The following is a 14,762-nucleotide window of genomic DNA, read 5'->3' on the forward strand; positions in this document are numbered from 1 at the left end:
ATATTTGGATACTTGGCCGCCTGGGTATCAGGTTTCTGATCTCAGGAGACCATATGAACTTCTCCATAAGCGAAATAAAAACAGATTTCAGAATAGTGTTTGAGAAGACTGTTGTTTTTTTGATTTAGAGCTGCTCACACAACACTGGAGCAGAAAACACTAAAGTTCGATATTGTACACTCACATGATTCTTTTTACTTTTCTTACTAATAGAGCAGTGTACTGATGAACTGTTTCAGTTGTGGAAGGGCTGCACAATTATGGCTGAATGACAATCATGATTTAACAGTGGGATCAAAATGATGAATGAATGACGAGGCAAGAGTTTTGGAAATGTACAAATCATCTTGTTATTTTGATTATTCATATATGTTATATGTGTATATGTTTATCTGACATGAAGCCAATTTCTGTCCAGATGACAACATCACTGCTGTCCACCTAATGAGAAAACTGCTGCTGAATGCAGATGGCTTTAAGAAATGGCAGACAAATCACAGGAGGTGACTCAGTGCAGAGTGGTGTTACACTCACACTTCAGTGATTGCCTTCCATGTTCAAGCTGGTGATTCAGGCAGCTCTTATTCTGTGCCTTTACAAACCTGTTAAGGTTCATTTCCACACCATGTGCACTGTGACCTCAGACAGCAGCCAGACAAGATGTGACCAATAAACCTGAGTCTCTTCAGCAGTCACGGGACACTGTTTGGGACATGATGGGCCCCTGATGTCCTTGTCTCTTACAGCAATTCCCAGCATGCCTCAGGCCTACATATAGTTTTCATCATCATCCCTCCTCCCCCTGCTCCTGCTCTGGATGCAGCACAGCTGTCAGGCTTGGACAGGGAGCTTGTTCGTGCAAATTCCCAATAAAACAGTTTCAGGACAGAATAAATGGCTGAAGTCAAACTGCACAAAAACAAGAACACAGTAACTAATCTCACTTTTTCAGCATTTAGCAGGCAATGGTTCTCAGAGCAGCCTACGGAGCATCAGGAGCTTCAACGAAATGCATGAAGAAGTCTGATTTTTGCAGTAGTGATATAATTGGTGTGAACTGGCAGCAAGGCAACATGTTTTTGAGGGATAATTTCTGCTGTAGGTGTCAGGTGATTGACAGGAAACAGAGTGTAACTGAAAGCAGCAGTCAGCAGAAATAAAGATCAGGTAGATTGCTTACGTTCATGTCGCAGAAGGAGCCGAGGATGTTGCTTTCGTGAGCAGATATGTCCTGGAGAAAAAGAACAGAAATGCCAGAGTTTTAGAGGATATGTCCAATAAAACCACTTGTATATCGTAAAATGGAATAATAACAAAATTTGTGTTAAGTTAATTAATTGCGAAAAGGCACTTGAACTGGGAAAATGTGTTTCGGTATTGTTAGCAGAAAAGCTACAATCCACCAGTGAATTACAGCACAGAGGAGCACAGTATTTTGATAAAAAAGCACATCTGTGAGTTTGAAGAAACAGACTGATCTGGACTAGATACAGCCTGAAAAATGAAGGTCTCTTCCAGTTGGTACTGATATCAATAGTTAAAAGGGTTTTTTAATCAGATCACAATATACTGACATATTCCATTTTCTAGGCAAACCTTTTAAATGTAGACATGTAGCATAATAATTTTTAATGAGGATCAATTAAAGATATAGTTTCACGCTATGGGAAATATGTTTACTGGCTTTCTTAATAAGAAGTGGATGAGAAGTCTGTTTATCATATCCAGAGCTAGTTGAAACAAAGCTGGCCTGCACGACTTGAAAGGAAAAGAACTTGCTTATCGATACCTAAAGCTCACTGAAAATTAACACAACATATCTTGCTTGTTAAATCCACACAAAAAATGTAACAGACAAGGTCGTAGTTTATGGAGAATAACATGTTGGAGCAATTTTTATGTGACCACAGCTGGGTGCAGTGACTCCAGGAGTTATGGCTGTTTGCCTGACAAACAGGAGATCACTGCACCAAGTAAAAACTGGCAACAATGTGGTTGAAATAATAAAGAAACAATATCTCCTTTTAGGGCTGGGCGATAAATCGATTTTATCGATTAATTCGAATTTGTACTTAATCTCGATTTGTTTTCATGAAAATCGATTTTCTTATCAACATCCGCCACCAACGCCTGCCTGCTGGACTCCCGTAGTTCAGAGTGCGCGCACCCCCGCCCCCCGTGCTTGATACACAAACAACATGGCGGCGAGCGGTGCAGATCTCACCCCGAAGAAAGGAAAGATAACTTCTATGATTTGGAATTGGTTCGGCTTTGTGGCGTCAGACACTGAACAAACAGCACCTCGCTGCAAAGTCTGTTTAAAGGCTGTCGCTACAAAAGGTAGCAGTACGACCACTTTACTGCAGCACCTCAAACAGAAGCATGCTGCCGAGTGGGAGAGGTGTTGCTCCATACGAATGGATCAAGACCGCGGCAGCCCAAGCACCGTCACCAAAATAACAAACTACCGTATTGGAAACATTGACAAACTGTATCCCGTATGATAAGAAAGGAGCCCGGTGGAAAGCTGTCACGGATGCAGTCGCGTTGTATATTACGAGAGATATGGTGCCCATATACACCGTGGAAAAGCCGCGATTTATTCACCTGCTGAAGGTTTTGGACCCCAGGTACGTGCTACCAGGCCGCAAACATGTTGCCTTGCCTCAGCTGTATAACAGTACATGCCAAAGGATCGCTACAGAGCTGGAAGAAGTTCCTTTCTACTCCGCGACAACCGATCTGCAGTCCAGCAGAGTGATGCAGTTTAACGGTGCACTTCATAAGCTGAGAGTTTTGTTTGCACTTTATTTTATGTTTTATTTTTTCAAGTTGGTTTTAGAGTGCATTGTGTCATTTTGAAACTAGATAAAGCTCACTGAAAAGTTACATTGTCACTGTTTACGATGGTAGGAGGGCTTGCCATCTCTTTATTGTGGCTTGTTTATGTAACTTAAACCCCAGAAGGGAGACTTTAAACAAAATAAAATTGAAACTTGTTTTGAACTATTTCTTTGTCATCTGCAAATTGATTTTAGGTAGGGGGTGAAAAAAAAATCGATTTAAATCGTGAATCGGGATTTTTTGTGAAAAAATCTGAGATTTTTTTTTTAGGCCATATCGCCCAGCCCTATCTCCTTTACACAGTTTGTCCACCACAGAGCATCAATAAGTTTATTTTAACAAATTAAATGTCTCACTCAGTACAAATCATAGTCTCAATTCTTCTATAATCAAGTTTAAGGGTGGTGTGCTAGGTGTGTGATTTGGGACTGGTGCTCACCTCTATGGTGGGGTGTGTGTTGTGTTTGTAGGCTGTGTAGAGGGGGAACTGGATCTGGAAGATTTTAGCAGCACACAACAGCAATTTCTCCCTCTCCTCTGTGCTCCAGGAGCTGAACGGGTCCTGGCTGTCACTGCTGCCGTTTGCTCCAACTCCACCATCACTACCCCCTGACCCGCTGCCGCTCTCGCCGGGTCCCAGTGCATCCATTTGGGCTTCACATGGTTGGCTGGCCCCCTGACCCTGGCTCTGGGTCTTATTCTGGTTCAGATCAGGGGCGTCGGCATCCTCTTCGGCAGAGTCTCTCTCCACATTCACAGGTTCGTCCTCCCCAGGTGAGGACGGCTGGGGGAGGGGCCCAGGTGCAGACTCGCCCCCGCTCCATTCAGTCCCCGCCCCCTCAGTCCCCACCACGCCCCCTTTATGGGTGTGGTCCTGGACGCTGCAGAGGCGGTCTCTCAGGCTGCTGATCTGAGCGATGACCAGGTTGATGAGGGCGTAGACCAGCTGATTAAAGACCTCCAGGTGCTTGTACTCCTTGAAGCAGCAGAGACATTGTCTGGAGAAACAAAGCAGTAGCAGGAAGTGTTAAAGAAGCAATCAACATGTCTACAGAGCTTCATTCTCAAATGAGTCACTTCAGTATCTCACTAAGTGGTACTGTAATTCTGGCTCTAAGAATAATGAAAATACCTGCAGCATTTCCATAAAATTGTGATGCCATTTGTGACATTTTGTCATTTTGCAATGCATTACAGTGATTTAAAGAACTCACCTAACGCCTGATATGTAAATTGCTCAAGTAACAGTAAAATGTGCCTCTGAAGGTTTGAATGAGTTAAGTGCTATAAAAGTCTGTGCAGACAGAGAGCTATAAAGTGGATTTTCTTTGCAGATTTATTTGCCTTAAACCACGCATGCCATGTGATGTCTTTGCTAAAGAAATAAATGAATAAATTCCACGAAGAAATATTTTGAGGATTATTATTGAGGTGAACGGTGGTTGAGTTCGGGCAGATGGTTCTGAATGGTTTTCTGAGATCTTACTTGGTAAGTACACACATGTCATGCAACTAGTTATACTCCTACTGACATCCAAATGTGAACTGTCTGCAATAAACTCCACTAGCGGTATTTAGGAAAATTGTTTGAAACTTGCATTACTATTGACCGTGAAGTCTGCACTTGCAGATTTCATATCATAGACAAGTGGACTACTGGTCTTCGTGGAGGTTTACTGGACTCCAAGTGCTCTTCTAATTAATTCCTATTTTTTAAAGACTAACTTCCTGGACTTATTGTTGAGCCATGAGCACAAAGCAGTATTATTAGTGGACACAATATGACATCTGATCACCTCTTCATGTTTTTTCTTCAAGATTTCTGTTCTCTGCCGTTACGAGCTGGCTCACTCTTCTCTACGTTTGTCATGTCAAACACAGGACAATGTCTGCTGTGTCTGTGTTGCTGCAATTAATTAGTCACGTTCAGTAGGCGGCATTAAGTAATCTACGATAGATGAATCAATGTCTCTTTTTGTCAAAGATGTGTCGTATTAATCAAGACATCTTGCTTTAACCATAACGCCTCATTCAGTTTATTTAAGGGATACTCACAGGAATTAGGGATCCAATTTCTGACTATTTTCAGTCGTGATTAATCAAACAATCATTTCTTTGAGTTATGAGTTGTTTAGTCTATAAAATGTAAGAAAATAAGAACAAATGCCTTCTGCAAGTTCCCAGAGCCCAAGGTGTTGACTCTAGAAAAGCAGTTTAAAGCCCAAAGGGACTTAACTCATATCAGGTAACACTAAGATACACGTTCTCACACTGGAGAAGCTGGAAGCTGTGTTTGTTTAGCATTTTTATTCGCTAAATTAAAAAATAAATGGTATGACACAGATTCTAACCTCACAGTGACCTCTGACACATTGACAGCTCAACCAGAAGAAACCACAATGAGGCTTCAATCATTCACAACTATTTTCTCAGCAAACTTCAACTTTATGTAAAAATCTATTTCTAATATTTGGTCTTAATAGAATCGACTTTTACTCAGTGTTCCAAAGACTGTAAATGTTTTTGACATGTAGGATGATAATATATCAACATAAACAAGTTTCGTAAATAAGTTTAACACACTATGTCTCCATTTGTGTTTGTCACATCCTGAGAAGTCACAGATGTTTTTCTCAGTGTACCTCTTACCCATCACTTAAGTCAAAGTACAGGATGGTCACCAGCAATTTCCTCATACTTTCAACAAAGATGCAAGTATTACACACCTAAAAAACAAAGTACAGCAGGCCCAAGGAAGGACTGCATCTTGGTAACGTTTAAACGAATGAGTCAGCAGATTTTGAATGTTTGGGTCAGCGACTTGAAGTCTCCTTCAGACGCCGAACATAAAATCATTCCAGGTGGACGAATAAGATCAGAGCGAAAACAAACACCAAACTAAGTGAGAGTTATCATTACTTCATGTCAGAGCAGATTAAAAACAAAAAAAACTTTTTTTTTGGTTATTTATTTATCCAAGTGAAGGTTGGCAGAAGACAACAGCTCCTTTGAAGCATCACTAAACTTAATAGTCAGTGATTTAATGCCGTACTCAAAGGTAACTGGACTGCACTGCCCTTCAAAGACAGACAGTTAAGAAAAAAGGGTTTGAAGTTTGGAGGCTGTTTATCTAAAGTCTGGAACTACGATGCAAGTTGTAAAACCTTTTATGCTCTTTTTAGGATGAATAAGGTTATTGTCAGACAAAACCCAATACTGCACCAAAAGGAATTTAAGCTTCACCAGGCTAGTTCATCTGTTCATCTAGCCACTGCTTTATTAATGTGGTATAATCAGTACAATTATAAAACGTTGGAGCATCAAAATTCATTTTCACGGGTCAGAAAAAGTTTGTAGGTTAGCTGAGGTCACTGCAGTTTACCGGCTTTGTCTGTGAAACTTTCAGATTTCTTTGGCATAGTCATTTTTATAAAGTGAAGCAGTTGTCAGAAAGTCAGATTCTGGTCTTAACTCAGTACACTTGCTGAAGAAGGACACAATGACTCATTAATTTCCACTGACCGGATTATCTCGGCTGGTCAGAAGCCAGCGTGACTGGAGTTGGTCATTATTTCCAGATTTTTTTCACATCACATTCAAGACGTTTTTCCAGCCGGTCTAAAATGAATTTGCAGATTTCTCCTTGTTCTAATGTTTTTAAAAGGCACATTGTCCTATTGCCTAGACTGAGTTGAAGGGGGGAAAGAGCAGCAGACACCAGCTGCTTGTCTGTATGATTTGCCTGTTCAACACTTGCTCTAGCTCTTTCAATGAAACAGCATTTCTGTTGTGACACTGGGATCGAATTTGGTCAAAATCTACACCTTTTCCTCCATTTTTCTCAGCCAATCACCATTCCATAAATGAACTGGGGAAGCAGAGAAGTGCAGGTGCTTAATACAGTTTGGAAGAAACACAAATATCAAGGAAAGCGGTGTCATAACGTGCTTTTCTTTGAGCCTCATTAAGTAAACTTTATCAACTGACTCATGTCAGATTTCAGAGAAAGCAGCACTGACCTCTGTGTCCAGGAGCTGATGTAGCCAAGCACTCGCAGGGCATGTTCCTTCTTCAGCTGGAAGCCTCCTTCACTGCTGTCTGCATCCGATACTGAAGAGAACAACAGGGAGAAAAATATGTTAGAGAAAAGCTACAAACATCTCAGGAGTCTGACTGAACGTGTGTTGTTTTAACATTTTATTCTGCAGAGAAAAGGTGGTGAAATACCCCCGATCGGCTGCTGGTTGGTTTGATAGGTTCGGTTTGTCAACAACACACACTATTAACTTTCAGGCAGTAAAATGAACCAATAAAATCTTAGGAGGTCTAGTGACGGCCAAAACATTCTTTCCCTTGTTTTTTTTTTTCCAGTTTAACACATTCATTGTGCAGTAGAGACTACACAATTAACAGACAAGCTGCTTTTATCAATCAATGGTTTATAGCCGATAATCTAGAATCAACTGAAATATAGAAATGTTTCGTTATCTACACCTTGATACAATTTTGAACCTTACTTTTCTTCAGAATTTCCTTTTTGCTTTATTTGTGCTTTAACTTTCAATTATTAGCATAGTTTAACATCATGCAATTCAAAAAAATTCTCCCATCTTATATTTACTGTAACTGTCAACTTCAATAGCAACATTTATTATTCGACTGTATCTCGTGCTTCTGTACATCACAGTATCCATGTCACAAATCTTTAATACCCAAATTTAAGAGATCATTTTCAAAAATCTATTTATGACAAAGAGGTACTTCTTTGATACCACAACTTCTGAGGACTCCCAAGAGAGACATTAAAGAACAGGAATGGAAACTTAAAGGACCTAAATGTGCAACCCTTTCAAACTTCATGCCCCAAGTTTGTAACGTAGGCTTTCTAGTAAAACTTTGTAGCTCCCAAGCCCAAACAGAGACACTCAAGCAGGGACAGATGCTAATATTTTTTAAGCATTGACTCTTGGGCCACCAAACCCCTAAATCTGGCGGCCAGAGTACTTTTTCAGGTGGCCCAAATGTAAGCCTGCTATCAGCCTTCCTTCCCTGTGACACTTTAACAAATTAAAGGACATCAACAGAATGAACAATTGAAAATTCATGTTCTTTATACGCACATATATTCCCTCACAGTCTCTTTGTTCATGGTCTGCCTTGAAGGGAGGTCACTTGAGTTATTTTCTCAGACTTTAAACGTGTGTTTTAACAGGCTGAGCAGTTCTTCCAATGACAGCTGACCGTTCTGTCTAAACCTGGTAGCGTTGTCCTTTTAGGGGTTACAATAACTTGGAAGTTGTGTGGGCACATAACTGCTAATCATTCCCACATTTTCTGGTCATGTGAAAAGATCCTCTGTATCTTTAACATTGTATCTTGGATTATTAACTGAAGACATCGTGGTAAGAAGTGACCTGTAGTGGCGTTACTAGTTTAACCACATTCCTCGGTAGTGTCGCTGTTTTATGAATCGGCCACTGATGTTGGTTTGGCTAGAAGTTGCTATCCCAGTTCATCCCAAAGGTGTTGATAAGGTTGAGGTCAGGCTTCTGTGCAGACCAGTCGAGTTCTTCTACACCAAACTGGAAAAACCATTTCTTTATGTAGAAACTTTTCAGTAGCTGCAGCGTCTATATGAGCTACATTTTCTCAAAACAAGCAGAGATGAACATACACACGCTCTCAACGCCAGCTTCTTGTTATTATGAGCAGCACGTTTTGTTGCTGTTGTTGTTTGTCTGTGTTGCCAAATTGGTTTTGGAGCAGTGAGAGCAGAGAGAATAAACATCTGAACCTAACATGTTTTTCCTGCCAGTCTGTTTGACTGACAGCTTTATTGATCTGCACTTGAAGTTGGTTCAGTGTAAAAGACGTAGCTTCCACGTAATAAGCAACTCTTGCCAAGTGTTGTTACACTCTTCAAGTAGTGTGACAAACACTGCCTGTAGCTCTGTAGAAGTCTACTGGTTTCTTAAAAAAAAGCAACTAAAACCAGTTGAAGAAAGGGAACCAACAAGTGAGATTTTCTCGAAGGAATAAGTGGAATGTTTCCCAGAACATGGGAAAAATGGATCATCTTCACTGCAAACAATGAGGAAGCTATCATGTCTGGATTTGGATAAATCCAAGGACAACATGGACACAAATTCAGCAGAAGAATTTAGAAAATAAAAAGTGATGAAAAAAGAATAGGGAATACCAGTGATATGATGTTTACTCTCAAATATTGATATAGATGATCAGACGGGCTCTAATTATGAGGATACCTAGTACAAGGACCTTCAATATTGGCACCAGAATTCAACAGCTTCAGTCTAAAGTAACTGTTATTGTATTGGACTTTAAAAGATCCATATCAGTCACACCCAGTTGAGAGGAATCAAGTGTCTCCACTGAATCACTGACCTGAATTTGGCAGCAAAGACAGACAGAACACAAAAAACAGCAACAATAGCACCCAGTCAACCATCTTGGCCGTGCAAGTAAGAACTTTTCCTCACTGAAACTGAACCAAAAACCCTTTGAGCTCTACGTGTGAACAGGAGCTCCTCTGAGGCTTCAGAACCAGGGCGGACTTCAAAACCGGAGTTCTGGGATACTGGCCCTGCAGATTGGTCGTTTCACTTTGATGATGTTGTCTGGGAACAGGCACACGGGAGCCAACGTTAAACCCACTTTATGGCTGTAGCTCACTGTGGATATAAATACAAAGAGGAGGAGGACACCTGCACCGTGTGATCACACTCCTCAGCTCAGCAGTGACTGTAACATTCAGCCAGACTGGAGGCGTTGGAACAGAAACATTACAGCTGTGACACTATAATAAGTACAGTTCAACTAAAACGCGTTATGGGAAGCCAACAGCAGTTGACTGTATATTGAGATGATGATTATTTAATTTTGTGGACTGAAGGGTGCTATAGAAGCAGAGCAGGGATTTCTGGCAGCTCAACTAATTCCAAGATGCATTGAGAAGGTCTGAAGAGGTGAAAACTCCTCTTGTAGTATAAAGACCAACATGTTTTGACTTGACGTGTAATGATCAGGGTCATCTGGATTATAGGTCCACTACTCTGCTTCAGTATTCTAGGGATATACCAGCTAACGATCAGTACTTGGATGATAAACCAAAGGTTTAGAGCAAAGTACTTGAAAACAGCTATTTTAAGCGAGGAAGATCATTCTGAAATGAGTCTATTACAGTATAATGTTCACAGTTACCTTTTTAATAGGTAAAGAATTAACTTCTTTGCCAACAGTCTATTATTATCTGTATCCAGTAGTTGCCTTTTTAATGTGCTTGTCACAGCACTTTATCTTTTCATCTTTCCAAAATCTGGAGCACACTTCAAGGCAGATGATTTACAGAAAATATTTGTACTTTTTTGTAGAAGGTTTTGTAATTAAAAACGTATTTTCTGCAAAGCGAAATGCGAAACTGCCAAAGTGCTTTTCTACATGATAAACCAGATATTTTCTTTTAATAATTTTTATCTTAATTGTATTCATTTCAGGGTTGAAAGACCTCTGAAACAAAATGTATACAGTTACACTAACAATTCTTCATTTCAACTGTAGTAAAAAAACGTCCACTGGATAAAAGACAGCATGTGTAACCAAAGGAATTGTTGAAAACGTCCAGTTTGGTTAATTCTCATATCAAATTCTCCTTAATTTTCTTTGCTTCTGTCAAAAGCAAAGTTTTACTGTGGATGCAGAGGACTAAAGTCAGACATGGAAAAATATTTTATAAGTCATGGGAAATTAAGTTTGAGAGTGTGAGGTGGAGTTTTTAGTGTTTCATGTAAAAGCCTGCAGATATTCACTGAGGAGCTGAGTACTTAGCCTCTGATGAGAAAATGTATACACATTTACATTTATTTTTACTACATCCATCTATCTATCTACACATACACATATATACACACACCATGGCTGTAGGAACTCTAAAGTCGATTGCTCAATATTTGAGTTGCATCGCCGTGCATATTTTTTACAAACTAAATTCATGTTACTGGTTTAGTTTAGTTTAAAGATTTAGTTTAGTTTAAAGATTCATCTCTCAATTGTCAAATTATAAAATGTCAGAAAATACTACAAAATATTCTATCATAATTTCTCAGAGGCCAAGGTGAGATCTTCAAATTATGTCTATCTGACAAACAGTCCTAAACCCAAAGACATTCAATTTACACAAACAAAACAGAAAAGAAGCAAATCCTCGTATTTTTGGAAACCACGTGGCTCAGCCCCGTGTTAGGAAACACCATTTGAACACAGCTCCCTGTTGTAAAAGGGGATTCTGCCTCTTACATACACACACAAACACATGCTGCTGCAGCAAATCTGAGGTCACAGGTCCCCCCCAGACAGAACACATGGACCTGCCAGTCTTGTAGACAGAGCTGTCACAGCTGACAGCACCATGCTGTGGAGCCCCCATCCCAACCCTCTACAACACCACTTGGTATCAGTGAAGCTGTAAAAGGCCCCACAGGCCTCATCCTGCCCCCATAATACAACCAGGTCTCAGTGGGTTTCACCAATTTCACTGCTGAACTGCTGAGAAAGCACATCAGCCGCAGATTTTCTGGCTTGTAATTTGAGTCAGAATCAAGCCACACTACAGCGAGGTCAAACTGTGTGTAGTGGTTGGTGCCTGGTGCTACATAGTTCACCACCAAGACTAGTACAGCAGGTGAAAAGGAAAGCAAAAAATATAGACACTCTTACAGATCAATATTAGAAAACAGTACTCTGGTCAATGCAATATGTTGCTTTCTGAACACATTGTCCCGGCCTATACACATCACACATTTGGACACACACAAAGCTGAATCTGAACATGTGTGTCCCACTGTCACATAGACAGCTTAGTAACAGATCATATGGCAGTCAAACATTGAATAACAGAAGGTGGAATATTTCTATAAACTACACCTAACAACTTCAACCATCACAGAACCGGAGTGAACTCCAGTAGGCAATTCAATCGAGACAAAAGACACTGGAAAGATATTTTTACAGTGTAATCTCTGTAAAACAGATTAACTGCTTGTTCAAAAAACACTATACTGCCACAGATACGTGGACATTTTGTCTGTACTTCTGGTCCGGGGTTCCCCTCAATTCCAATGACAGGAAAGCTTAATGCGACAGCATACAATGATATTTTAGACAATCGTGTTCTTTGTGTCAACAGTTTGTTCCTTTTCTGTTTCAGCATGACAGTACCCCTGTGCACAAAGCCAAGTCCACACAGAAATGGTTTTCCCAGTTTGGTGAAGAAGAACTTAACTGGTCGGCACAGAAGCCTGACCTCAACCTCATCAACAGATTTGGGATGAACTGGGATAGCAACTTCTAGCCAACATCATTGGCCAATTTCTCGTACAACCTATTGCTGCCTGGCTGTCAGGCGAGCAACCACCTCTATTAAGAATGGGAAAATTATGATCTTGACCTTTAAACGTCATTAACGCCTCTCTGCCTAACAAGAGAGAGACAGAAAGAGAAGCAGCCAAGCACAAGGCGTGCGCACATGGGCAAGACAGACTTATTTGGGGAAAATGTAATGTTATTCCATGATGTTGTGTGATTTAGCAATTGAATTGTACTTAACTACACTGCAAGCGGGAGTCACTACTAAGAATGACAACCAGGTGTGGAATCTGACTGCAATTTCACATTAAAAAACGTCCAACGCAGGTGTAACACATCTCCTGTATAAAAGGGTTATAACGCTCTTGCAGCAGAAAGGGAGCAAATCCCTGCAGCCAAAGTCTAAAATCCTGTGGAAAGTTTTCTCAGAAAACAGGGGGCTGTTTTGACAGCAGAATAATGCCCATTGTTTTGAAATGACATGTTCAGTCTTCACATGTCTGTGATGTTTGGATGTCCACATAGTTTTAGCCATATACTGTAGAATGAGGATGACATTCCCTTCCAGAAACAGGTGGCCAAAACTCACTCTCCCAACTTGACTGAAATATTTGTATACACTCACCACCAACGTGCTTATCTTCTAACCAACAATACATCAGCTTGTCAAAAACCTTGATTTCTTGGTGTCTTTTTCAGTTTTCAGTTTGTAGCATGGTCTCACTAATTCTATCAGGTGTAAGACTGTTAGGTGGATTCCTACAGAGCCTGCAGGAGGAACTTTCACTTCACACGCTCAAGTTCATGACACAATAGGCTGGCCATACACAAAAATAAGAAAATCGCCAATCACCGCATAGCAACAGCTTTAATAAGAATGACAATAACACAAAAAAGGCTTTGTTCGTTGTCATAAAGACACACTGAATTGCAGCAAGGCCTGGTTAGCACGCCTTGGACGAACAGCTAACTTCAAGCTATAAAGGCAAGCTTGTATTTACGTTTGCTGGCTTAAGTTGGTGTTAGCCCCGTATATGAAGCGGGACTAAGCGTTAAGATTATACATAATTGTACCACCAAAACGTGCGAGGAGTAAGGCTAGTGTGCATAAGACATCGGACGAAAAGTATACACAAGATACCGAGGATTAACGATGTGCTATGTGCCAAAATATGCGCCTCGTTGCAGCCATTAATTTTCTGGGCTAGCTTAGTTGCCGCTAGCTTCGTCTAGGTTACCATTTTAACGGACTCGCCAAAACACCCATAAGTTACATCATCATCTTCTTGTCAGTCGTATTAACAGTGAGCGTATTATTGACAGTTGGCAGGCCAATTTAAGCTGTGAATGTGACCATCCGCCAAACAATGGGAGGCAGCGTAGTGGACAGCTAGCAGACTGACCTGACAAACACATCAAACAAAGTCAGGCTGCTCGCTAGCTAAACTAGCTAACTTAGCTAACTTCAAAATCCGTGCAAGCCGCGTTTCGGCAACAGCGGCATCCTTCAAAATCGCTTATGTGTGTCGTGTTCAAAAGTGTTAACGTATTTCAAGTCATGCCTGTAATGTCACATGTAAAACTGATCGAGGTTATTCGATTTTGAGCCGATTTAGGAGCTAGCTTATGTGAGTTCTGTTAGGAATGTTTGACAGACAGGCCCAAAACTGACTGCCAATTTGGAAGGGAAAATTGCATTTGCATTCTTATCAAACCGACAGTCTGACATGAAGATATAACTGTCACCAATTGCAAAATATGCAGAAACAATGCCATTACTTCCACTGTCTTACTGTTGCAAAGTCCGGATGGAAAGGCGAGCTAATCAAGAAAACACAAAGTTATATTTAGCTAGCCTCATAGCTAACATGCTCCCATCAAGCTTCAGTGGACAGCGATGCTAACATCATGCTGGTTCAGCATCGTCTCAGGTAAATAAAATTATTTGTTTACTTACTTTCATTTAAAACCTCCACCAGCTCGGCGCAGTTTTCACACATTGTTCATGAAGAGGAAAACTGAGTGCACCTACTCAAACCATTGCACTGGAAACTGTTGTTAGCTGGCAGTTGGTTGTTTTTGGGGTAAAAAAGGCCCAGTGGAGGGAGTGATTAGTGAAGGTTATTCCGCTAAATGAAACCAGGAGAAACAAAAGGGTGTAGAACGTGATTTGCATCCAAGCGTAGCTGTTGTACACCAAAAGTTAAGAAGCAGTGGAAGGTAGAAATCGAGTCAGTCTCCAATCTGAGCGTTACTTGAGAGACCAGACACAGCAGCCATGTTGAAAAAGGAGGGGGGGCGATACAGAGTGTAGATAGTTCGGGACTTTTCGTCCTCTCTCCTACGCCCGTTCGTTTTTCTTCGGTATTATCGCGATAGCTTCCCAATGAAGTAATGTTTACAACCTATGATCTCAAGGACAACCGCAGTGAAAATAATCTAGCTAGGTTTTATTACTTTTATCAAAATCTTACATGTATACAAAAAAAAACTATAATCGAAAAAACAACAAAAAATACCTTTAATTTTTTTGTTTT

General features: G+C 40.6%; 1 protein-coding gene across 4 annotated transcripts in view; it reads right to left on the bottom strand.

Annotated features, from left to right (window-relative positions):
* Positions 1 to 14,480, bottom strand: part of usp34 (ubiquitin specific peptidase 34) — a 55,468-nt gene extending 40,988 nt beyond the window's left edge. For all 4 annotated transcript variants that reach the window (XM_041964511.1, XM_041964493.1, XM_041964501.1 and 1 more), the window contains exons 1-4: positions 14,183 to 14,480; positions 6,864 to 6,954; positions 3,284 to 3,842; positions 1,181 to 1,231 (exon numbers count right to left, since the gene is read on the bottom strand). In XM_041964511.1, the coding sequence (XP_041820445.1) occupies positions 1,181 to 1,231; positions 3,284 to 3,842; positions 6,864 to 6,954; positions 14,183 to 14,225 (744 nt within the window). In that variant the 5' untranslated portion in view covers positions 14,226 to 14,480. The remainder of the gene's footprint in view (positions 1 to 1,180; positions 1,232 to 3,283; positions 3,843 to 6,863; positions 6,955 to 14,182) is intronic.
* Positions 14,481 to 14,762: the final 282 nt, after the last annotated feature.

Source organism: Chelmon rostratus, chromosome 3 (genome assembly GCF_017976325.1).
Source record: "Chelmon rostratus isolate fCheRos1 chromosome 3, fCheRos1.pri, whole genome shotgun sequence".
NCBI lineage: Eukaryota > Metazoa > Chordata > Actinopteri > Chaetodontiformes > Chaetodontidae > Chelmon > Chelmon rostratus.